Genomic DNA, 25,201 nt, shown 5'->3' on the forward strand with positions numbered 1-25,201 from the left:
TTATATTTTTGTAAATATTCATCCATATCTCCTAAATTGTTATATTTGTTGCCATATAATTGGGCGAAATAGTTCTTAATGATTGCCTTAATTTCCCCTTCATTAGAGGTGAGGTCTCCCTTTTCATCTCTTATACTGTCAATTTGGTTTTCTTCTTTCCTTTTTCTCGGCCATAATCTTCTGGTATTCCTTTTCAATCTGGTCATTTCTTGTGTTCAATTTGCTTATCAGTTCATTTGGTTTCTGAGCCTCGCTTTCCAGTTGCAAGATTCTACCTTTTAAGCTGTTATTTTCTTGCCAGATCTCTTCCATTTTCCTCAGAATCTCAGATTTGAACTCTTCCATAGCTTGTGAGGAGTTTTCCTTATTTGGGGAGGGTCTGGATGGTTGTTTGTTCTCCTCCTCTGTTTGCTCGGTTGTCTGGATTTTCTCTGTGTAAAAGCTGTCGAGTGTTAGAGACTTCTTTTTTTTTGTTATTATTCTTTCTCTTCTGAATTTCCTGTAACTGATTAGCCATCATTAGCCCAGCAGCTTCTCAGGTTTATCCTCGCTCTCAGTGTCTGTCAGAGATCTATTGGCTCCTGAGGTCTGAGTTCTAGTTTTTTCCAAGGTCAAGCCCCCTGGTGGATTCCCTTGCTTGATCCTCTGCAGGAGGTTCCTTTACAAGTCTCAGGGAGCTACTTCCACAGTCGTATACCCGTCTGCACTGGTTCCCCACTTAGGCTTTAGTTCCTGGCTGTATCTGCCTCCACCCACGCCTCTGCTCAGCCGGCACTCTGCTCCCAGCGTCCACTCTCTGCTCCCGCGCGCTCAGATTTCGCGTGCGTTCTTCACTTAATGGGGTCCTAAGTCTTGCTGCTCTCAGGAACAGGTCCCGGAGCTGCCGATGACTCGATGGGTGCCCCAAACTTGCTCTATTTCTTTTTAGCTGGGTTCGGAGCTATAGGTGAGTGTGGAGGGGGTGGGGGTGGGGCGGTTGCTCAGCCCGCGATTGAGTGAGTGAGAGCCCTTTTTAGCCTGGAAATGTCTCGATTCCACGTACCTTCCACGCTGTGCCCGGTTGTGGGGTTCCTCCGTTCGTCTGGACTTGTTTTTATGTCCCCTTGAGGAGTTTTGTGTGTTTCGGTCAGGAGAGGTTAAGAGCTGCTTCTTACTCTGCCGCCATCTTAACCCGGAACAATACATAGTGTTTTGAACACAGGTATTCATAATCTGAAGTTTACTTTGTTTTTAATTGTATAACTTGTACAACGTGTTAAGAGTCACATGAGTTTGAAATTTTAGTTTCTGATTTTGACTCGAGGCAGATAGTTTTCCCAAAATGGAATGGTAATATAACTGAGTTATGTTATCATTGTTATTTTACAGAGAACTTGGGACCAGCAGAAGAATTTTTGGCAAGAATTGATGTGGAAGTTGATAGCCCGAGCCCTACTACTGTTATAAAAAGTGTTGCTCTTCGAGCAAGAGTAGGAATAGCTAGGATTCATGCTCCAAAAGACTTGCAGGTATTGTGTTTGTAAAACAAAACTAATTTAATCTTTCAACTAGTATAGCTTTTTTTTTTTTTTAACCCTTACCTTTCGTTTTGGAATACACAGTATTGACTCCAAGGCAGAGGAGTGGTAAGGTCTAGGTAATGGGGATTAAGTGACTTGCCCAGGGTCACACAGCTAGGAAGTGTGTGAGGCCAGACTTGAACCTAGGACCTCCTGTCTCTAGGCCTGGCTCTCAATCCACTGAGCTACCCAGCTGCCCCCAACTAGTATAGCTTTTAAACTTAATAATTGATATGGATAATTGAGGAGGAGTGTTATGATATTTTATTTTATTTATTTTCTTTTTGTAGTTATCTTCCATTTTTATGTTAAAGTTATATTGAATAATATTTATTTTTCCTACTTATCGAGCATTTTTTTATGGCAATGATTAAAAAATAAAAACGAGGAAAGTATAATTTCAACAAAATTGACACATTAGGATAATATATACAATATTTCATCTCATTTCTCTCTGCTAATCCAGATGACAAATCCCTTCAATGAATTTCCTCTAATTGGACTTTGATCTATGTTTTACCATATTTAAGGGAATTCATCCAACACATTGGAGGCTTTTCTTTTAGTGATAATCTGCTCTTCATAGAATAATTACTCTCTTTCTCCTAGAGAATGCATTTGTTTGCTTGTGTGGGTTCATCAGCAAGACAATTCTTGCCTTTGAAAAATGCTGGAAATATCAGTGTCTACTTAAATATAAAGGTAAGAATTATTAGTCCTAGGTGATAGTATTTTCAAAGAAAACTTTAGAGAATGGCATTTCAAAAATATAGTGAGTTAGCATGATATAGTAGGGAAAATACACAATAGTACATTTTCAAAATAGATTGAACATTACAACATTTTTATTAGTAAAAACCTAGGATTTTATACATTAGCACCTAAATCTGGGTTTGGCTTTGAAAAACTTTTATTTCAATCCACAAGGGAGAATTAGAGAACAAATAGGGTGTTAATCACAGATTGGGTATTAACTGGGGAGAAGACACCATTGGGAAAGATACACCCCCTTCCTCCCCCCGACTAGATGGGTGTAGACACAATGAATAGGATAAAGCAGAGAAATAGAAGGTATCAAAGATTGTATAGAAAAAGAATACAGGAGAAGCAGAGAAAGAGAAATATTGTCACGGGGACATTAAATGGCTTTCATTTGTAATCATTTCATTTGTAAACTTTTATAGATTTCAGATCAACTGAGTCACTTTTCTGTAGATCCAGAGAATCTCTTTCTTAAACCTGAAGAGGAACAAGAAGTTGCAGTTTCATTTGCTCCAAAGGAGTTCAAAATTTATGAAGAAAGGTGATGTAAATATTTCATCCCCTGATGTGTGCTAATACTTGAAATTTCTAGCTTCCTTTAAATGAATCTGGTGATTTGAATATGCTACCATTAGGTGGCATTGTGCTGCAGCCATCTGATCAAAAACATGAAGCATTTATTTTTCTTAGGTTCCAGATGTGATAAGTTCTTAACTTAGACTATCAGTTTTCCACTCCTTATTTATTAAAAATTATCTTTTTATTGATAGCTGATTGTAACCACTTAAAAAGCTAAATGTTTAAGAGGACTTAGGATAAACTTTTTAAGTGGTGAAAATATCAACTGGTACATTTTTAACAAAACCTATAGTTCTTTAAATATTTAAAGCCTATTTATTTCTGTGAGATTTTAGTGTACTTTTTTCTTTGCTTTCATGGATCTTGGGAAGATTTTTATATCTCAGGCTTGCCCAGTTATATGACTCAAACATGCTCATATGAATAATAACTCTCATCTTGGAGTTAGATCTTACTGGTTTATTATCAGTTTTTAATCATCTTTATCTTAACCCAGGCTATGTGTTTTCTCAGTGATTGGCTCCTCTTTTCAAACAAAGGTGTGACCCATTTCTCCCCAACTAAACTGTTCAAGTTAATTAAATGGAAGACTTTTTAAAATTTGCCATTTCAGTCTTGCTCTTTGAAACCCTGCTTCCTTGCCTCTACTTTTCTAAGCTGAAGAGATAACAATTGAGTCCAAACCCTTTTCACAAAACTATTATATGAGGTCCTTCATCTGAAAGCCTCTAGTGAAGAACCTGATTTTTGAATAGTTCATACCAATCTTAATCCACTCTTGGGATGATATAATAATTTTCTAAGTATTTGAGATTCACATTAGAGAGGCATATAGTAAAAGTATTTAGTTATCATTTCTGCTAAAACAGTTTATAATACTGTCTCCAACCAATAACTATTTTACCTCACCAAATCCAAGAATTTCTATCAACATCCCTTCAATCTTCTCGATACACAAGTAGGTTTTCTTCAGAAAAAAAAGATTAGGCACATGGCTACTTTTCTAGGGCTTAGAAAAGGATAATAGCTTTAAAAGTAGAAGGTGCACCAAGATACCTTTTTTTTTTTTTTTTTTTTTTTAAATACATGAGGAAATGGATTCCCAGAGAGATTAAGTGATTTGCCCCTAGTCAACAGGCAGGAAGTGGAATTTGAATTCAAGTCTTCTTTTCCTTGTATCTTGCTGCCTCAATAATGTAAGTATAAATGCTCCTCTTTCTTTGATCAGAAGGAAGCATTTTTCCACTTTTTAACTACTGTTAAGAGGAAAATTGTTTTTCTTAGGCATTATATCACATTTCAGATTCTTCCTCATGACTTTTTTCCCCCACAGTCAATGAGTATATTTTTTCCCAGCTCTTGACTAATTCTATAATACTTCTATAATATTTTGGTACATGATGTTTTTTTTTAATAATTACTTTTTGTGGTATGTATACATCATGGAGGACTCTGGACCAAAGAATATGAATGTCCTTATCATTTTCTTAACATAGCTCCAAATTGTTTTTCAGAATGGTTGGACCAGTTTACAGTTATAGCACAGTGTCTTTCCATAGCCCCTCCAACACTAACTATTCCATTTTTTTCCCCATCTTTTCCAATTTGCTGCATGTCTGTGAAACTTCAGAGTTGTTTTGATTTTCACTTATGTTATTAGTTACTTGAGCATTCTCTCATTTGATTGCTAATAGTTGGCAGGTTTTATTTTGAGAACTGTTCATACATATCCTTTAACTGCTTATATATGTTGGAAATTATATAATTTTATTATAAAGTTTAAGGTAATATAAGTTTATTCTGGTGGCTATAGGTTAGGCTGATTGATTTTTCTCTTCTCTTAACACCCGTCTTTCCCAATAAAATTATACAAAACAAAAACACTTCAAGAAACAACACATAAGCATACAGAAATTAACTTGTCACACTCAAGGCTTCAGGTAGGTCTTCCTTTAGAAAGCTAATAAGTTTTGTATACCTTTGTTTCAAACCTGTGGTTCACAGAATATCTTTTTTTTTTTTTTAAACCTTTACCTTCCATCTTAGAATCAATACTATGTATTGGTTTTAAGACAAAAGAACAGTAAGGGCTAGGCAATGGGGGTGAAGTGACTTGCCCAGGGTCACACAGCTAGGAAGTATCTGAGGCCAAATTTAAACCCAGGGCTTCTTGTCTCTAGGCCTGGCTCTCAATCCACTGAACCACCTAGCTGCCCCTTCATCCACAGAATATCTAACTCTTCCTCCTCACCAAGAGGGAGCTACAGAGGAGTATTTTCCCAACTGTCATTTACTGTTAGTATATTTAATATAAAGTCTGTGATATTTTTTATTTTAAAAAGGGGGATCATCATGCTTAAGTGTTGAAGACCATTGTTCTTTGCGACATATTTAGAAATCATTAAATAAATCTTGCTATGTATGATTCCAATTTTTCTTTATATAGACTCTTGAAAATACTGGTGCAGCCATCTGGTCCTCAGTATGAAGTAGTATTGAAAGGTGAAGTAGATTCTTCAGGAAACAAATATCAGACACCTACATCTTCATCTCACTACTCAGATGTTCCACCTATTTTATCTAACAAGCAGTTCATGATGTGGGGAGGTGTCGCACTTGGAAGAATACAGTAAGTATCAACACATCAAGTATTAAGTACAGTTTGATAGTCTTACTGTATTATTTTATGTCACATTTGAAAAATAGCAATTGCATATTGAATTTCAGTTCCCTTTTCAATTTCCTTTTGGTTTATTATATACCTTACAGAAAAAGCCATGAACTGCAGGAAGCTCTCACAAAATCATAAGTTAATTATTTGCTTAACATATAGTTATCAAATCAAACAATTGCAAAAGTTAAGTTATTGCTGTGATCAACATTTTGGATGGAGGCAAAAGAAATTGGAGACATGGTCATTGGCTTCAAGATGTTTTTCAATAGATAACTCAGAATGATGTTAAACTAATGAACACCACCAAAATGATTGCATATTACTTCTGGAATCATTCTTGGTAGAAGAAATGAATTCTTACACACAGCTGAAAATTTTTCTGATCTTTGAATCTTATTTCTCTTTTATATTATAAAATTATGGAAAACACTATATTCAGAATGTTTCATATCAGTGTTGTCACATTGAAATAAAAACGGGCCATTAATCAATATATAGTTTTCCCTGTGACCTCCATTTTGACTTAATTTTAAAATGTATGTAATATTTTCTGTATTTCATTATATTTTTATTTATTTTGTTAAATATTTTCCCGTTACATTTTAGTCTGGTTAGGGTGGCACTTGAGAGTGTTGTATAGTCATATATTTGATATCTCTATTTTACATCAACTTCAGTTTTATTTTAACACTTATAATCTTATATTTAATTTATTTCTTTCATTTCTTATTTTATATTCTTTTCTATTATTTCAATTTAACTGGACAAACCAAAAGGGAGAAAGGAGAAGGTAATCTCCTTAGGTCAGATTTTATCATGGAATTTTAAGACTGGAAGAAAGTTAAGAAATAATTTGTAAAACAATGGCCTAAATGAGAAAACCTAAGGCTTAGGAAAAATTAAGTGGCTTTCTCAGTGTTACAGAGCTGGGACAATACAATTCAGAGTAATGTAATATGTGGTTAGTAGCTTAAAATAATATATCTTTTTATATAATATATATTATGTGATGTTATATATTACACAAAATTATACAATATAACTTTCATATGCTTTAGTAGTAGTCTCCGATTTTAAAACATGAATATTATTTTGTGAAAATGGCTTTTGTTATGTAAAAAGAGATGATAGCTGATCAAGTAAAGACATTTATAAAGTGCTTTAGCACAATGTTCAGCATAGAATAGATGTTTAATAGATTTTGCTTCTTTTCTTCCTCCTGCCCCCATTAAAAAAACCAAACAAACAAAAAACAAGAACTCTCCTCTCTAAATTTTTGGTTTGAAATCTTTAAATACATTTTAGCAGTGTTTACCTCCAACTTTCTAAAATGGATGTTGAAAACATGAGTATTGTTTTTAAGTAACAAAAGCATTATTAATAGTTAAATTTTATTGCTGCTTCTCAAAATTTTGGCTAGCAGAGGTAGTTTGCCTTTCCCCCACTGATGGTTTATGGATTTTATAATTTTTTTGTTCTATACATTGTATTTTGTGAAATTTAAAAGAAATCAAATAGTACCTAATATTACCCCTCATAAATTTCTCATCTTTTTGTTCTTGGTAGGAAAAAGTTTCCCACTCTTGTTTGTTTGCTAAAGTATTGTTGGATAGATTATATTGCAGTAGTTTATCTCACCTGTGATATTGAAAGAATAAATCATTATTAATACATGTTACAGCTTCCAGGTTTTTTGACCTAGTTAAGGACTAAAACTTACATCCCATGCTTCTGAATGAAGATATAATTGGAGAAGTATAATAGTTAAATGAGAATTTTTGACTAAACAAGAGAGTTATAAAAAATTATTATTCCTTAAGTCAGGAACACTATTAGCAGCTTTTAACAATTTTGTTTAATTGAAATATTAATAAAAAGAGGGAAATGTGGAAGGGAAAGAGGTAAGGAGACTGCCTCAAATATCCTAAATGCTGATCCTGTGAAATGAAGTTCGCACCGCAACAGAGTTCCAATCTCCACATGGGAATCCTTGTCACTCACCAGCAATTTGGGCAGGATCCAGGCAAGATCCCAATGTAGAAAAACCTTTGTGAGCTAAGCTAACCGAGGCAGTAGTGAACCCAGCAAGGAAGTCCCCGTCTCCAAGAAGCTCCAAAGCTGAAAACTTCAGTTGAAAGGTCCAAAGCTCGAAGTTGAAGTCCAAAAGTCCAAGGAACCATCCTCCAAAGGAGAAGATCCAAGGAACAGAGACTCCAAAGACGAGCTCCAAAGGAGAAGGCCCTTGGACAGGAAGTTCAGGATTTTTTATAGTCCTTTTTCCATGTTACTTCCTGTCCTTTCCCCACTTTATGGGAACCAATCCCAGTCTTTTGAGGGTAGTGGTAGTGGCCTCTAGAGTTGTTACCCACTCTAACAAGTGACTTGTGAACTCTCATACTTAGTGACTGTTAAGGTACTAAGTATTTTGATTGATTAACTTAAAAGTAGCTGATTGATAGACACAGAGAGTCTTCACAGGTCCCCCCTGTGATTCTTTGGGAGCCTAGTCTCCCTAATGAATCATTTAACATAACCAGCTTATACCTCTAAAGATCTTATAGCTAAAGGTACATATTGCACTTTCTACTCTTAGAAATCACAATAGTTGGAGAAAAGAGTGAAATAAAAGAGAGAGCAAAACCAATGTTTGCTAGGTTCATTGACAAAAAGCCCATTCGGGGCAGTCCCCTTTGGCATAAGAATTTACATTCAGAATAAATGCATTTAGCCCCCTTTAGTTCAATCAATTACATCCCAAAGTTCATTCTGGATCTTCTGAGGCAGTGTAGGTTTCTTTATGGCACTTTCTCCAAACAGTTCACTTTCTTGATCTGAGCTTCTTTTCCTGAAATTTTCCCCCAAAATTTTTAAGTCTTGGATTTTACAAAAATTATACAGAAGGAGCAAATGGGCAATTTCACAAGTGGAAGATAGACTAGGATTTGGGAAGACTGTTTCATCTCCCTTTTGAGAAGGTTTTTAGGAGAAACAAGATTATTTAAGAAGGAAACTTTATTGCTGAAGTTTGTTATTCATTTGTTGTACCTATCCCTTTGGCCTTTGAATTTCACAAGTCGTTTTTGCAGAAGAAATCTGAAAGAAGTGTCTTACCAAATTCTGTCCTAGAGCTCTAAGGAAAAGACTACACTAAATTCATAGTTTTCTATGTGTAAAAAGAATAACTCAATAAACTATATCTTGATCATAGGACTTTTTTGTTGTTCAGTTGTTTCAGTCCTTTCCAACTTTGTGTGACCCCATTTTGAGTTTTCTTGGCAAAGATACTGGACTTGGTTTTGCATTTCCTTCTCCAGATCACTTTACAAATGAGGAAACTGAGGCAAATAAGACTGAATGATTGATTTGCCCAGGATCTTATAGCTAATATCTGAGGCCAAATTTGAACTGAGGTCTTCCCAAGTCCAGGCCTGCCTCTCTATCCATTATACTACCTTGATGCTCCACCATACAGCTTTATTGACCATTGATAAATTTAAGCTTTTTGTATTTTATAGATATAGAAAAATCTTATTGACTCAGAATTCAATAATTTGTTGCTGAACATTGCCAGTCTCTGATGGAAAGGTTTATTTAAAGTTCCTCAAGATGCCCCTTGTAAAAATAGGGTTGATACTCTACTAGGTGTTTTCTCCTCCTTGAGATGAAGTTCAACTGTGAACTTCTCCTCTTTGGGCTCAGCACAAAAACTGTTCTGGTAACACTTACATACAAAAATATAACTCTTTATTCATATTGTAAAGTTTTAAGATATAAGGATATACAAAAGGATACCTTAACCCTAAAGGAATCTAACTTTCTACCCACCTTCTTTCATTGCAAGGCAAAATTCTTCTGATCTTGGGAATTTATCCAAGTTGCTCTATCATTCCTTAATTCTATCTAAAAAACCCCAAAAATACTAACTAAATAAGCTAATTAAATCCTTATATACGCTTATATTTCTATTTTCTTAAAGGTTGTCCCCAGATTTATAAACAATAAGGTCAAATGGCTTAGGCTCAATGAAGCTGAGTTGGGATTCTGAGGTTTCATCTCAGAGATCAAAATAAAGACAGATTTTCTTTTGTCTTCTTCAGGAATAAACAATGTTAATAGCAGTAGATGATAATTGGTTCACTTCTTAGCGTTTCCCAGATTGTCCAAAGAGAAAATACCACAATATTCCAAGATTTTCCTCTCAAGTCAGAGAGGGGGAAAAGGGGAGGGAGAGCGGAGACTCAATGCTAACCCTTCCATCATTCAGGATTATTAAGTTTAACCTTATCAAAATATATATTTCTAATATCATTCCTCTACCATCAGATATGGAATGGCTGAGTACATTGTGGTATATGATCGTTATGGAATACTACTGTGCTATAATAAACAATCAACAGGATGATTTTACAAAAACCTGGAAAGACTTAACATGAACTGATGCAGAGTGAAGTGAGCAAAACCACACAACTATACACAGTAACTGCGATAATATATAATAATCAATTATGAATGACACCTTTTTTCAGCAATACAGTGATCTGAGACAATTCCAAATTAATGAAAAATCCTGTCTACATCCAGAGAAAACTGATGGAATCTAAATCTAGACCAAAACATTCTAGATTTTGTTTTCATCATTTTTTAATTGTTTGAATTTTTCTTCCACAAAAGGACTAATATTGTTTTTGTTGTCTTAATATGGAAAAATATTTTACATGATTGCATGTGTCAAATCTATATCAGATTGCTTACCGTTTCAGTGAGAGGAGACGGCAGGACTAGAGAGCATGGGAGACTGAAATTTTTTTTTTTTAAAGTTAAATCCCTCAGTCTCCTCCCCTTTTTGATCTAGACTTGTGATTTAATCAGTATTAGTATTAGGAACTTTCAGTTTGAATACTTCCTACAGAGATAGTAGGATACCATGCATGTATCAGTGTCTAGACTCCTATTAATTGCATTCAAGAATAGCCTTAAGGTTAATAACCAAGTGTTTAAGTGATTTTTACCATGGTCAGTCAGAACTAGGATTTAAATTCAAACCTTCTTGACTTGGAGCTCAACTCTCTATCCATTGCGCCTTCTTCTCTACTTTGTGTTCATGTAAGAATAATAATTATTCTAAATCTGCTTAAGACTAATTATTTTTGAAATTCTGGATGCCTGTTCCATTTGAATATATTCCAAATTGAATTTTGCTTTTTATGAAGCCAAGATCAATTGGGCCTCTCTGAAAGATTTTATTAGCTTCTAAAAATAATACTTGAAAGAAATATGGGAGCATTTAAAAATCTATACTTTTAATTTCTCACAATAAGCATAAATATTAGATTTAGCTGTTCAGCTTTAAACTTTTTTAAATATCTAGAGATTAAACTCAAATTTTTTTTGTGAAGAATTCTGATCAAAGCAGTAAAGCAGGACTTCAATAAAATTAAGTATTAGTCTTCAAGATTAAATTATAAATAATTATAAGACTTAATTCAAGTATTATAATTGTGTTTGCCAAATGTAAGTAGTTTGGTCTTTAGTATTACACATGGTTTTTCAGAGATTAATGACTTTTTATGTTTCCACCTCTCTTGCTTCTGTATAGTTATATTAAAGCACAATAATAACTCTTTAAAAGTGTCTGGGTAGTGGGTAAAAAACTTGATGCATTATAATTTAGAATGTCCTTCAGTTAGCATACCTCGTGAAATGTGGAAGGAATGGTGAGGTGTAGGTATTTAAAACAATGTCTAGGTTAATAAACAATGACTTGCAAAATAGAGGGGTCAAGATAAGTAATTTTGGGTATTTTGGTTCTATAAAATAAGTTTGCAACCTGATGCAATGTTTCCTGAATTGTTCCTCTGGAAAACTGGTGTCTTATGTAAATATTGGTTTAATGGCAAAATTTAGATATTTTTACCTCCAAAGTATGTGTGTATGTATGTGTGTGTGTGTACATACACATATATGTAGATATAGATCTACAGATATACAGTTATGTACGTATCAGATTTTGTTACATATGTAACATTATGAAAATAGGCAAATTTCTTCCATTTTGCCCCTGCCACTCCTCAAAAAAACCAAACTGCCAAACTTCTTTTAGCCTTAGCTTCCTACAACTTGATGCGTATTTATGGGTTCTTTTAATATATGCTCAGCCTAGGAGTGTTTGGTGACCAGATTGGTTTGGGAATTCTTCATTTGGGATTACTTTGGTTTTTAAATTTTATTTATTTTAAATTCAAAGATATTTTATTTTCCCAGTTACATATAATAATTTTAACATGTGTTTTCCAAAATTATTAGATCCAAATTATCTCCCACCCTCTCTCCCATCCCCTCGCTTAAAGATATTAAGCAATTTGATCCAGACAGTAAATACACTGTTGTGAAAGAGAGTAGTATGCTTTGATCCACATCCACCCAACTACCAACAGTTCTTTCTCTTGAGGTAGATAAAATTCTTCATCATAAGTCTTTTAGAATTGTCTGTTTTGGCTTATTCTGAATGAATTTCCTTTAGGTAATTTAGGTATTTATGTAATCTGTTAACCATAAAGAGATGGTGAATGTATATGAGAAACTTGGTAAGCTTTTAAAGATAAGTTTTTAAATCTAATTTTTAAGGAAATAGGGAGCATGGGTTTGTGTAAAGGGTGTTGTAGTTTTTTGTTTCTAGTTATAATCATGTAGATAGAAAGATTCTGTTAAAACTTTTTTTTTTTTTAAGTCTGCAGAAACTAGCACTCCGAAATAACTCTTCATCTACAACTCAGCATTTGCGTCTGTTAATAAGAGGACAGGATCAGGATTCCTTTCAGGTTTGTAGAATGTACTTGTTAATTTGAAAAGCAGTTCCAGGAAAATATGGAACAGCAATCTTTAAGAGAGTTAGTTTATGAAAATTTTATTGTTGTTTTTTTATCTTTATATCAATCTTTTCCCAACCCCGTACCAGATTGAATCTTCTCTTGTGACAGAAAAACAAACTTTGACAGTGTTTATAACATTATTTCCTGAGAATTAATTTAGTTTTTCACTATCTTTTAAATGTCAAATGTTGTAATCACAGGAATTTTAGCATGGATTATTATGTGTTGAACACAAAAAAATCTTTGCTTTTGTTATTTTGTAGCTTCAAAATACTTTTGGTTTAGAAGAACGGTTAACAAGTAACTGTGAAATCAGAATTCGTCCAAAAGAGGATATTAACATCTATTTAATGTTTGCACCAACCCGAATATCTTGTATGCTGGCTAAACTTGAAATTAAACAACTAGGAATTCGATCACAACCAGGCATTAAATTCAGTGTAAGTTAAACTTTACTTGCTTTTAGTATAATTGTTTTCTTTAAGTTACCTGGCAGTGGTTCCAGCTAATTCAACCTCCCAAACTAATGGATATTCTCTTTAAGTAAAATCTGGTATGTGATGGTCCAGACAAAGGGGGTTCTTCTTCAGGATTTTTCACTTTGCAAAAAGTTCAATTCTAGAGTTCCCTTAAATGTATGTGTTCAGTGTTGATATATTTGAAAATTTATTGAATACAGATTTTCTGGAGTATATCTGTCATGAAATCAAGATTGCTGAATTTTCAAGTGGATTTTTTTCTTTGCTTGCTGAAGTTCTTATAGAATTTAATAGTTTTTATTCAGGCTTATGCTAACTCTTAGGAAGCACAATATAAATTGTATAGGGTCTTTGAAGGACCAATTTTATCAAATATTTGAGAAGAATAAATTTTTGTAAAAAGTATTTCAAATGTTTGTTCATTAGTTAAGTTGAACATTTCTTCAATCTTGTTTGCATCCTTTCTTTAAGAAATTCTTTTTCTTAGACTTATACACTTTGGTTTTTGCACTATTATGATTGATTATATATGAGAATCCCTGAATTAAAAGGTGAAAAACCTAGTTTGTGTCTATCTCCTTTTAATTGCCATGTTGAATATATTGTATCATTTAGTCAACAAGCATTTATTATGCACCTGCTAAACACTGTGATAAAGACTGAGGATGCAAGTACAAATTGAAAAAACAACCCCCACTCTCAAGGAGCTTGTATTCCATTGAGGGAACAAGTACCTATCTAAGCATATGCAGCATAAATATAAATTTGATAAATACTTTGTAGTTTGGGAGAGGAGGGAGGGCACTAGCAAATGAGAGTAAGATGTGGAATCGGGAGAGGCTTCATGCAAAAAGAGGATGCTTGACCTTTGTCTTCAAAGGAAAAAAGGAATTTTATTAAATTGAGAGGGGAAGATCATGCATTGCAGGTTTGTGGGATGAACAGTGAAAAAGCACAGGGAGGAAAACATAAAATTTCTGCTTCAGCTCAGAATCAGTCATAGATAAGATTTCTTTTAGCTCTAGGATTCTCTAAAGCTTGTTGAACTTTAGCAGATAACCTCACCAAACCTCAATTTAGCCTCCTTTTTTTTTTGCTGATTTTTGTTGGTTGAACTTGAACTGTTTCTGTGACTGCCTATTTATGACTTCCCCTTCCCCAATTAAGTGAGATGCTGTAATTAAGGGTATTGCTTTATTTAGCAAATAGTATGAAATATAGTCATTCTGTAATTTTCTTATTTTTCCTTTTAAGACAAAGTCTTAATCATTCTAGTGTTTGTTTCTGGCCATAATCTTAGATTCTTTTGATAGTAAGTCTTTACTAATAACCAAATAACAAAAATGATTATATTTAAAAGTACTAAATTTTGCTTTTATTGACTGGGTTGCCACTTTCTTGCTCTACAATTAAAGTATAATTTCATATGTATATTTTGTATTTTTTAGATACCATTGTCTGGATATGGAGGAACAAGTAATCTTATTTTGGAGAATGTTAAAAAACTCTCAGATAGTTACATGGTAACAGTAAATGGCCTAATTCCTGGAAAAGGAAGTAGAGTTCTTTTCTCTGTGAGAAATACAGGTTCTCGAGCAGCTTATGTTAAGGCAATATGTTTTAAGGACTCGCAAGCAAAAGTTATGTTGGATACTCAAGAGATGAGGATTTTGCCAGATAAGTTTGTACTCAAAGATGGAGGACAAGAGGTATGTATGATGATTTCCATGTGAAAAACACATTTAGTTTTCCCAGATTTAATTTAAAAAAATCTTTTCAACCAACCCAAATGTTATGTCTAGGTATTTAGAAAAATTAGATACAGATGCATCATGCATGTATGCACACATGAATGAATGTTTTTAAAAGTACTTATTATATGTTAACTAATGTCCCAAACATGTGATAATCAAGAGAAATAAAAATGCTAAAATGATGACAGTCCTTTCCCTTAAAGTCTTAGGAAGATAGTGCATATAGGGAGTGGTGCCCATGGGGAGGTATTTTTGGTATTAAAAAATTATAAGATTGTGATTGGAGCCACAGCAGAGAGAAGATTGATATGTTTTTTCCAGTAACAATGGCCATATTAATTTTACTGTGGTTCCAGAATAAGAAAATGGGAGAAAGGGCCGAGGAAAAGATGACAGGGGACTCCAAGAAGAGTAAGCTAAACTTGAGTCACCAATAAAGACATTGGGGATTCATGGTTAGCATTCTGGAGCTTGAAGGGTTAAGTCCTTCAGGGCATGATGGGTAATGTAGCTATTGAGAAGATGGCTGGAACATAACTTGGAACATTTATTATTTCCATTCAGTGAAAAATGTAAAATTACCTATTTGAATTTATAGAAAGTTGAATACTTTCAAAAAGAAATAGTTGACATCAGAAAGCTATTTTTATAAATTCATATTTTTCTTGGAATCAGACAATCACTTTAATATATAATCCAACTGAAAAGGAGAAAAATTGTCAAACTGCAACATTATTGTCAACAATATACTTCTTTGGTGGAGATGAAATATCAAGACAGCAATATCGAAGGTTGGTAAAAGTTTTTAATTCTTAAGATAGAGAGGGAGGAGCATGGGGCAAATTCATTTTTTCCTTCTTTTTTCCTCTCAGTGTATGAGTTTGAACAAGTCATTTTAACCTTTGTTTGCTTTTGTTTCTTTAACAGTAAAATGGAAATAACAGTAGCACCTATCTCACAGGGCAGTTGTGAAGATTACTTGAAGTAATATTTTTAAAGCACCTAGCAGGCATTATATAAACACTTATTCCTTCTTTGACCTTTTGCCCTTAATATTCTTTTCTACTAAAATCCTTTTCTTTGTCCTGACTCACTGCCAATTTTTTCCTGACTCCTCTTTACTTCCATTCATTCTTAAATACTCATTGTGTTGGTTTGATTCTTTTTTTAAGAATAGATGCTTAATTTGTTTAATTATTTAATATTGTCCAATTTTTATTATGTGAATGAAGTTTAATTTCCAGGAAGCATTGCAATTAAAAAAACATTTTTGATACAAATTAATCTTTAAATCATGGAATTATGTGGTCAAGATTTTTGAACAGGGATACCTTAAAATTGCCCACTGATTTATTTACTTGATATTAATAATAATCTAATCAATTTATATGGCACTGTAAGGTTTACAGAGCTTTGTAAAATACATAAACGAGCATTATGGCCACATATAACAGTTCATCTGAAGACAAAAATCAAACAAAAACTTTCTCATAATGCCACTCCCATTCATTCCTAATTACTTAATTCTTGACCCTTTTAAGCCCATATTTTGCTTCTTTCTCCTTCCACTATACCCTCTTGAACCTTGATTACATCGTTAGTAATCTTCCCTTCATTCAAAACCTCTTCCTCTTATATTCATTCCATCTTTTTGCAACCTTGGAAACTTGGCTCCTTCAGTAACACACTACCTATTAGGCTATTGTTTCCATATAAGGTGTTCTTTCCCTTATCTTTTACACACGGGGCCAAGAGAAGTAATAGGCACATTCTTTAAACCTCAGTACCGCTGTCAGATCTTCCTTTTGCTTCAGTCATTCAGTGATCTGTCCTGCTTTTCATTATATAATTTGTATAGTCATCTGCCTCCCTCATCTCTCCTTCCCTGCTTTTACAAGGAATTTGATTTGCCTAATTCACTGACTTCCTTTCTCTGCCCTCTGCAAGGACTTAGTATACATTTTGATATCCTTTCAAATTTCCATCTTCAATGCCACCTGTCTTCACTAGCCACCCATTTTTGATTGGTCATTCATCATTGCCTTATCTCTCATAACATCTTTTTCATGATCCAGAACTTTGAAATTCCTTTATCTAGTACTTTAGATATATGTATGTTATACCCTTTTTTTTTTTTTTAAACCCTAAACCTCTGTGTATTGGCTCCTAGGTGGAAGAGTGGTAAGGGTGGGCAATGGGGGTCAAGTGACTTGTATATGTTTAACATCTTACATGAATTCTTTTCACAGAGCCTTGTTACATAAGCCAGAGGTGGTAGAACAAATACTTCCAGCACATTGCTTGCTAAAGAACATTTGTTTTGATGAAGCATTTCAAAATGAGCAGCTAATAACTGAAGGTAGACATTTTCCCTTTTTTTAAAAAAAGGAGCTTAAGAATTAAGATATCTTGTTGCTATTTTTAATGGTAATTGAGGCCAGTAGTTTTATTTTTTAATCTCACGTGATTTGCAGATTTCAGACTTGAGACTTATAGCCACCCCTGTGTATACTTCATTATTGTTTACAAAAGTGAAGGGAAGGGTTAAATTCACCAGCTAAGAAATTTAGACAGTCATTCTTAATCCAAAAAGCCCTTTTGTCACTTACAAAAATCTCCATTGACTTTTAGGATTCTCATTGGTTATGTCCAGACTGTTGATGGTGGGAGCAGAAAAATCCCAGTTACCTGACTTCTTTCATTAGGTCTAGAAAGACCATCTAGCCCAACCTTTTCATTTATAGATAGAAATTGAGGCTCAGAGAATGCTTAGTTAGTTAGTGGCATGGGCATAATCCAAACTCAGATCTTTTGACTCTTTAGACTCTTAGCTTTTGACTAGCTTATTATGCCTATTGTTGTACCTAATCATTATATGTTACAGTAAAAATGTAATTATAATGACCTATTTTTTCTACCTCATTTTGTTTTATGTGTAAACATACTTAAGTCATTAGGCATTTCCAGGCTTCTTAATGCTTTACTTCTTTCTCCACAATTTGGCTTTCTTGCTTTCCCTCATAACACACTCCATTTTCCATCTCTGCATCTTTGCTTTCACTGTCTCCCTATTCCTGGAATTCTCTCTCCATACTTCTTCCTCTTGTTTTCCTTCACAACTCTGCTAAAGCCCCCACCTTCTGTACTTCTCTCCTGGTCTTCTATGCCTTTCCCTCTGAGATTAAATTCCATTTTTCTGTGTATACTTTTGTATACCTAGTTATCTATGTATTGTTTCCTACATTTGAATGTGAACTCTGAGGGAAGGGACCGTTTTTTGCTTCTTTTTATATCCCTAGCCCTTAGCACAGTGCTGGCACTGTGTTGTAAGCATTTAATAAATGTTTATTCACCATAAGCAGTTATAAGGCACAGCTTCTTTTGGAAGGTAATCCAATATGATTAATACCACAAGAGTTTTAAATTTGAAATCTTAGGGGGCAGCTAGGAGGCTCAGTGGATAGAATCAGGCCCAGAAGCTGGAGGTCCTAGGTTCAAATATGACCTCAGACACTTCCAGCTGTGTGACCCGGGCAAGTCACTTAATCCCCATTGCCTAGTCCTACCACTCTTCTGCCTTGGAACCAATACACAGTATTGATTCTAAGATGGAAGGTAAGGGCCTTAAAAATAAATAAATAAATATAAATTTGAAGCCTTGTAATCTGGTTCAAGAAATTAAATAATCAAGTAGTGAATTAGGAAGACTAGTCTGGTAGCAGATGTTTTGGAAGAGTAGAGACTGGCAATGCTATAGTTTTTATGAGGTAATGAAGATATGTACCAAGATAGGAATTATTTGGGAAGGATAGAGAAGGGGAGGGACATATTAAATTAAAATCATTGTTAAGCACCTTTGTACATGGTGCTGTGCTAAGCTCTCAAGAAATTTCATGTGAAGAGCTAGAAAATATAAGTAGAAGTTGTGATGGTTGATGATATTTTTAGTTTATAGATGGGGAAAGCAGACATTTTGGTGGGCAGAGAAAAAGAACCATTGCAGAGGGAACTATTAAAGATAAATGGAATAATAATCGATAGATGGTAATAGATGATTGGTAGTTCAAGGTCATCAAGATATGATAGAAAGCAATATGATTCCTGAGCCATGTCGGAAAGATTGTGGTAAACAGGAGAGGACAAATGCCCTAATTTTTTTTTTAAAAAAGGAAGAGTACAGAGTCCACAAAATGGAAGCAAGTGAACCTGATTTTGATTCCTGAGGAAAATCTAGGATGGATCATTAAGGAAATGGTTGGGAAACATCTAGAGTGGGAAGACCTTATTACAAAGAGCCAATATGGTTTCCTCAAGCTAAAATAACCTTATTTCCATTTTTGTCACAATTACCAAACTAGTTTGAAAAGGAGACTATAGTGAATAGAATTAACTTAGATTTTAGCAAAGCTTCTTTCCCCCATGTTCTTTCCCTCCCCCTTCCCGCAGCCAACGCGGAATTCCACTGGTTTTACATGTATCATTGTCCAAAACCCATTTTCATATTATTAATATTTGCAGTAGAGTGATGATTTAAAGTCTACATTCCCAATCATATCTCCATTGAACCATATGATCAAGTAAATGTTTTTCTTCTGCTTTTCTACTCCCACAGTTCTTTCTCTGGATGTGGCTAGTTTTCTTTCTCATAAGTCCCTCAGAATTGTCCTGTGTCATTGCATTGCTGCTAGTAGAGAAGTCCATTATGCTCATTTGTGCCAAAGTGTATCCATCTCTGTGTACAATGTTCTCCTGGTTCTGCTCCTTTCAGTCTGCAATGACTCCTGGAGGTTGTTCCAGTTCTTTATTCCTTTCAGCACAATAGTATTCCATCACCAACAGATACCACAGTTTGTTCAACAATTCCCCAATCAAGGGATACCCCCTCATTTTCCAGTTTTTTGCCAATATAAAGAGCACAGCTATAAATATTTTTATGCATATATTATCTCTTTGGGGTACAAACCCAGCAGTGTTATGACTGGATCAGAGGTCAGGCATTCTTTTAAAACCTATTGGTCATAGTTCCAAATTTCCTTCCAGAATGGTTGGATCAATTCACAACTCTACCAGCAATGCATTAGAGTCCCAATTTTCCCACGTTTCCTCCAACATTTATTACTTTTCTTTTAGTAAAGATTTCAATAAAGTGTCTTACACTATTCTGGTGAAGAAGATGGAGAAATGTGTGATATGAAGAGAACAAAGCTTGAAATTTTTTACTCTTGCTATATTTTTAGCATGTTTAACCATGTGTAACTGACTCTTCATCTTATTATCTTTCTATCTGTATAGGTAGTTTTATAATACAATCCTTTAGGGAACTGAACAACTAGAAAACATGTGCCTGATACAAATTGCTTTTCTTTAAAATGCTTAAGTTGTCTGCCCTGCACTCATTTTAGGGAAATTGGGAAGATGAAAAAAATTGTTGAATTATGTGGGCTATAGTGGGCTTTAGCTTAATTCAGATACATTTTGGAGTTTGGGTATATTTGAATGCCATCACCTTGGCAATAAGAAGCTAATGAAAAAATTGTGAGCCCTGACTTTATTTGATCTGGATTTACTACATTATCAGACTTATAATTGCTAAGGCTGGTTCCTCAGTTCAGTAGATTAGTCCCTATGCCTGTCATGAATAGTATTGAATAATCATAACCAATTAGTTAATTATCAAAGTCTAATACTGATCCAAAAGTCTCAGAAAGTAACTGGCTATTAGGATAAATACCTGCTAGGAAAATTGTAAATATCTGTTTCTTGTGTTTGTACTTGTTTGTAGATTTGTATACATCACAGCATCTTTCTCTTTTTTAGTGTATGATCTTCCCGAAAGGCCAAATGATGTCCAGTTCTTTTATGGAAGCATGCGCAAAATAATTCTTTCTGTAATTGGTGACTTTAGTGCTACAAGTTCTAATCTTGGTTCACTTCAGCATTGTTTAAAACACAACTTAAATTCTGACAGGTAATGAGTATAAATTCTTTTATTGAAGTTAAAAATATCTTTATCAGAGAATGAATGTGTAATATTTGTACTTAGGAGTTTTCAAAGAACTCTAATTGAATGGGTTAGTGAGCCTAATTCTAATGATGAAAAGTATTTTTATTCATTTCTACATAGTTGGTTAGATTTTGTTAATTCTGTGATACATAGTCGAGGTGTATCTTATTTGCATGTAACTTATGAGAATTAAGCTGTGTGCCTTCTGCAAATAAAAGAGAGAGAAACAGTAAGGTTGCGATTGTACCCTGGAGAGACATCAGGGAATAAGTCTTGTCTCCTTACTACCTTTTCCATGATATAAGGAAAGGAAAGCAAGGCAGGAAAGACCCCGATACTGTTTTTGAATAGCAGCACTTCATTAATTCACAGTTGGAATTCTGTTACACAAAGAATAAGCCACATTTCCCAAGAATATTGTGGCTTTATGTTAATTTTAGGTTTTACTTAATTTTTCTTTAAAAGATAATTTTGACAATATATGATGCAAGTTAATACAAAGCTTAATCCTCACTATATTGTGTGATTTCATTATATGATGTTCTTTATGAGTAGAAGGGAATGCCATTTTATTACCTTGATTTCTTTTATATTCCAGATTTTTTCCATTTAAATTGAAATTAAATTGATTTAATCTTGGAGGAAGTTGATTTAAATCTTACTTAGAGTGCTTAATATACCGTGCCCTTTGGCAAGTCCTTTAACTTCTGTTGAGCCTCAGATTTCCTCATCTGTAAAAAATAGAGTTTATACTAAGTTATCTCTAAGATCCTCTCAATACATTGGTAGTATAAGAAAATTGTACTAGCTATAAAGCAGTTCTGATGTCAAGAAAATTTCAATAAGAATGTTTGTAGCATGTACTTTTATATTCAAAGTCCTACTCTGGTGCCTTACTGAGTTGATTCCAGGTTCTTAAAAGCATAGCATGAGCCCTGGAAAAATTAGATTTGACCCTGCAAATATACTGTATGAATCTTAGACTCCAGAGTCCCAATCCTGTATAAAAGCTAGTGAACTTTCTCCCCCTCTCTAACTCCCCCAAATCTATTACTGTAAGACCCCATGAATCTGTGTTGCAAGACCTACCTCTCATAGCAGAAATAGCAGATAGAAGTGAACACCTTTTTACAAACTCCATGTATCAATATATATGCTCTTTATCCTTTTTCGTATCCCGCAGCTGGGGTATTCCACAGCCTCCCATCCCCTTACCCCACAAAAATAGTGAAAGTGGAAGAGACTGCACTGGGGGTAGACCGCTTTTAACAGGCAGACCTCTGGTGCTTTGGGTTGACCTCATATTACTGAAACTGTACAAAGCAAAACTAAAGATACTGTACTTTTTTCCTCCACTTCATGTGTCCCCCACATACGCGATGATGACTTTTCATATTTAAATCTTTATCTTTGTTTCTAATTGGCCAAATTAATTTGAGATTTCCATTAATTTTTCTTCAAGTCTAAAGGCATTTCTTTCCCTTCCTTTTTCAAAATCTTGTTGGGGCAACATTCCTTTTGAAAAGACTTCAGGCTTTGCTCTTGTGCGCAGAAGAGTTGAAAAAGACAGTTTTATCTTTAGTTGTGCAATAGAAGGAGTGATTCAATTTTCAAATACCTGAGTTTCTTTATAATCTGTTCTCTTTAGTAAATTACCACACTTTTCCTAGTGAGCCTTATTAAAAAGAGTTGATTTAATTCCTATGGTCCTTCCCAAGTTTACTGCCAGGAACTAAATTTCTTAACTCTAACAGTTAATATAATTCTTAATTAGGAGTGAAGGAATTGGTTGTTTTGTTGTATTGCTAGAATAACTACACTAAATACTTGATTATTTTGTTCAATTTTCTGTCCAAGTATCAATTGTTCAAACAGGGATAGGACTACTTGCCTTTCACAGTTTTGTGTTTTGTAAGCTGTAAAGCACAATGTTTGCTACTATTATTTTCATTAATGTGCACTACTCTATTCTGTTACTAGAAAGTATTAATAATGGACGTTTTATTCATTAAGAACTATTTTGTATGTACATTCTTTATACTGGGAATCATAATTTTCATTTAGACTGAATTGCTAAAAGCAGGATTTGAGCAAGTGAAAGTAATTTAGAATTCATATTGGCCAGGTATTAATCTTCCAATTCAGATTAGTATAAGCTAGTTTAGTAATTTTTTTAAAATATCAAGCTAAATTCAATGTGATTTCTCTTAGCACTGCTAATTTCCACTACCAAAAATATTACCACAATAAAAATTTCCCAAGAAAAATATCTACAAGCTTCTGATAATGGCTTATTATCTTGAATAGTAATTGCCCTGACTAAAATCATATTATGAAAAGTGAATTCTTCAACATTTCCTTATAGTTACAAATATACTTTAGTGGAATACCAGATGAATGAGATATCTGGAATTCAATAAAATTTATTATTAATTAAAGCTTTCCTATAAATTTTGTATTTACTTTTGTTGAAAATCTTTCAAAACATTCTATCTGGCAAATCTCATTTAGGACCTTGAAAGATCATAATTATAAATATCAATATTATCATATATTAGTATTTTAAGAGCATAAAACATTCTTTAAATTACTAGTATTACTTATTTCTAATATGTCTTATATTCCAATAATGTTAAAGTTGTTTCTTTTGAACTTAATAACACTTTAATTTATTTTTTTTAATTACCTTAATAATATCTTAGCTTCCCCTTAAAAGAAAAAGTTGAGCAAATTGATTCGATGTAACAGTTGAGATTTTCAGAACTTAGATTACCCATTAACAGAAGAAAACAGTGGGTATTGAAGTCATTGGTTGTTTGGAACTAGGACTATGTCTCCTTCTAAAAGTTGAGACCATAAATGCAATTTCTTTTCATGAAAAGGTACTAGTTTTTATTATGAGCTTTGACCTTTGAAGCATTATTATTAATGTATTACTGAATGTTATAATTATGAATTTTCACCTTACCTGAAACATACTTTGAGTAATTTCAATGTTTTTGTTTTGCTAACATTAGCATTACAAATACTAATACATATCCACTGATGCATTTTTCCCCCTTTTCCTCTTTTTTTTTTCCTCTTTTGGGATTCTTAACTGACTTTCTAGTGAATCCAGAAGTTCTGAAAGGCATATCAACAATGTTTCTTTGGATGTTCTTCCAGTTAAAGGACCTCAGGGTTCTCCCCTCCCTTCACAACCTGCTACTGAACCAGGTCAAAATACATTAATTTCTCAACAAACATGGACTGTTCAACCAGAGCACTTAATTCTGAATGCTCCTTCTATTTGTGAGTATATCAAGTTTTCCACTCCTTTGATTGATTTTACTCTACATTTATATGCTTAAGTATTTACTGTTTTCAGAAGTTTGTCCCACATTCCAATAAATATCTTTTTGTCATAGAATTCCCTTTCAATTTTTTGTTTGATGGAATAATTGTAGATTGTAATCTTCTAAGCCCAACCAACTTCTTAAATACCATTAACACCCTTTTAAATATCTTTAGGACTGTTTAGAAATAAAAACTTCATTATGTTGTGAATAACAGCATGGGCCAATGAAACATTTATTTGTTTGTTTGTTTGTTTGTTTATTTATCATCCATCCATTCATTTATTTATTTATTTTAAGTTTGTTTGTTTGTTTTTGTTTTTTTTAAGCCCTTACTTTCTGCCTTGGAGTCAATACCCCCCCCCCCCCCCCCCCCCCGCAATGAAATATTTAGATGTGATACATGCTGGAAGAATTAGTACACAATATGAGGACCATTCATACTTCCTACTAACATCTTTAATTCACTATTGATTTATTTTTGTGGGTCCCTGGGAGAGTAACAATATTCCTCTTGATTTGGCTGTCTCCATAGTCATAGAGAGAAAGCATCTCAACCATAGGTGGGATAAAATAATGATTTTCCTAATAATGTAATTGTACAGTTAAATTTTATTAGCACTGTTTTTTAAAAAATTAAAAATGCTTAAATTAAATACTTAATATTTCCTTTGTGTTTTATTTACCAGGTGGCATGACAAAAACCGGTCATATACATATCTTAAATAATTCTGTTAGGTCACTGAAATTTGAACTCTCTTGGCCAGCTCATTGTCTTACAGTAACACCACAACATGGAGTTATTAACCCAGAGTAAGGCACTTTTCCATTTTTTTTAAATTCCACTTAAATATTTAAGGTTCTGATGGTAAACTTTTATAATTCATAATAATTCCTATACTATTATTCTAAAATGACCAAAGAATCTGTTCAGTGTTTTGTTGTTAATAAATTAAAAATCAAATAATAAATCAAATAAATATGAGTGGTGGAATTTAGATAATTCCTAGATACTTCTAGCTTTTTTTGTGGATGCATAAATGAAAAAGCACTGATTAAGAACCTACTATTTATTAAGAGCATTATTTGCCAAGTGCTGAGAAAACAATAGATTAAAGGAGAGGGTGATTACCCTGAAGGAGGCTCATATACTCTAATTAAGAGAGATGATAACATAAAAGAAAGT

The 25,201-nt window shown here is 33.6% G+C and overlaps 1 protein-coding gene across 1 annotated transcript in view; it reads left to right on the plus strand.

The window, feature by feature from the left end:
- Window positions 1-25,201, plus strand: part of CEP192 (centrosomal protein 192) — a 176,725-nt gene that overhangs the window by 117,887 nt on the left and 33,637 nt on the right. The window contains exons 25-36 of the mRNA XM_044683214.1: window positions 1,369-1,508; window positions 2,169-2,261; window positions 2,744-2,862; window positions 5,347-5,529; window positions 12,302-12,392; window positions 12,707-12,883; window positions 14,371-14,631; window positions 15,352-15,467; window positions 16,926-17,035; window positions 20,494-20,644; window positions 23,790-23,971; window positions 24,705-24,828. Of these exons, the coding sequence (XP_044539149.1) occupies window positions 1,369-1,508; window positions 2,169-2,261; window positions 2,744-2,862; window positions 5,347-5,529; window positions 12,302-12,392; window positions 12,707-12,883; window positions 14,371-14,631; window positions 15,352-15,467; window positions 16,926-17,035; window positions 20,494-20,644; window positions 23,790-23,971; window positions 24,705-24,828 (1,747 nt within the window). The remainder of the gene's footprint in view (window positions 1-1,368; window positions 1,509-2,168; window positions 2,262-2,743; window positions 2,863-5,346; window positions 5,530-12,301; window positions 12,393-12,706; window positions 12,884-14,370; window positions 14,632-15,351; window positions 15,468-16,925; window positions 17,036-20,493; window positions 20,645-23,789; window positions 23,972-24,704; window positions 24,829-25,201) is intronic.

Source organism: Gracilinanus agilis, chromosome 1 (genome assembly GCF_016433145.1).
Source record: "Gracilinanus agilis isolate LMUSP501 chromosome 1, AgileGrace, whole genome shotgun sequence".
NCBI lineage: Eukaryota > Metazoa > Chordata > Mammalia > Didelphimorphia > Didelphidae > Gracilinanus > Gracilinanus agilis.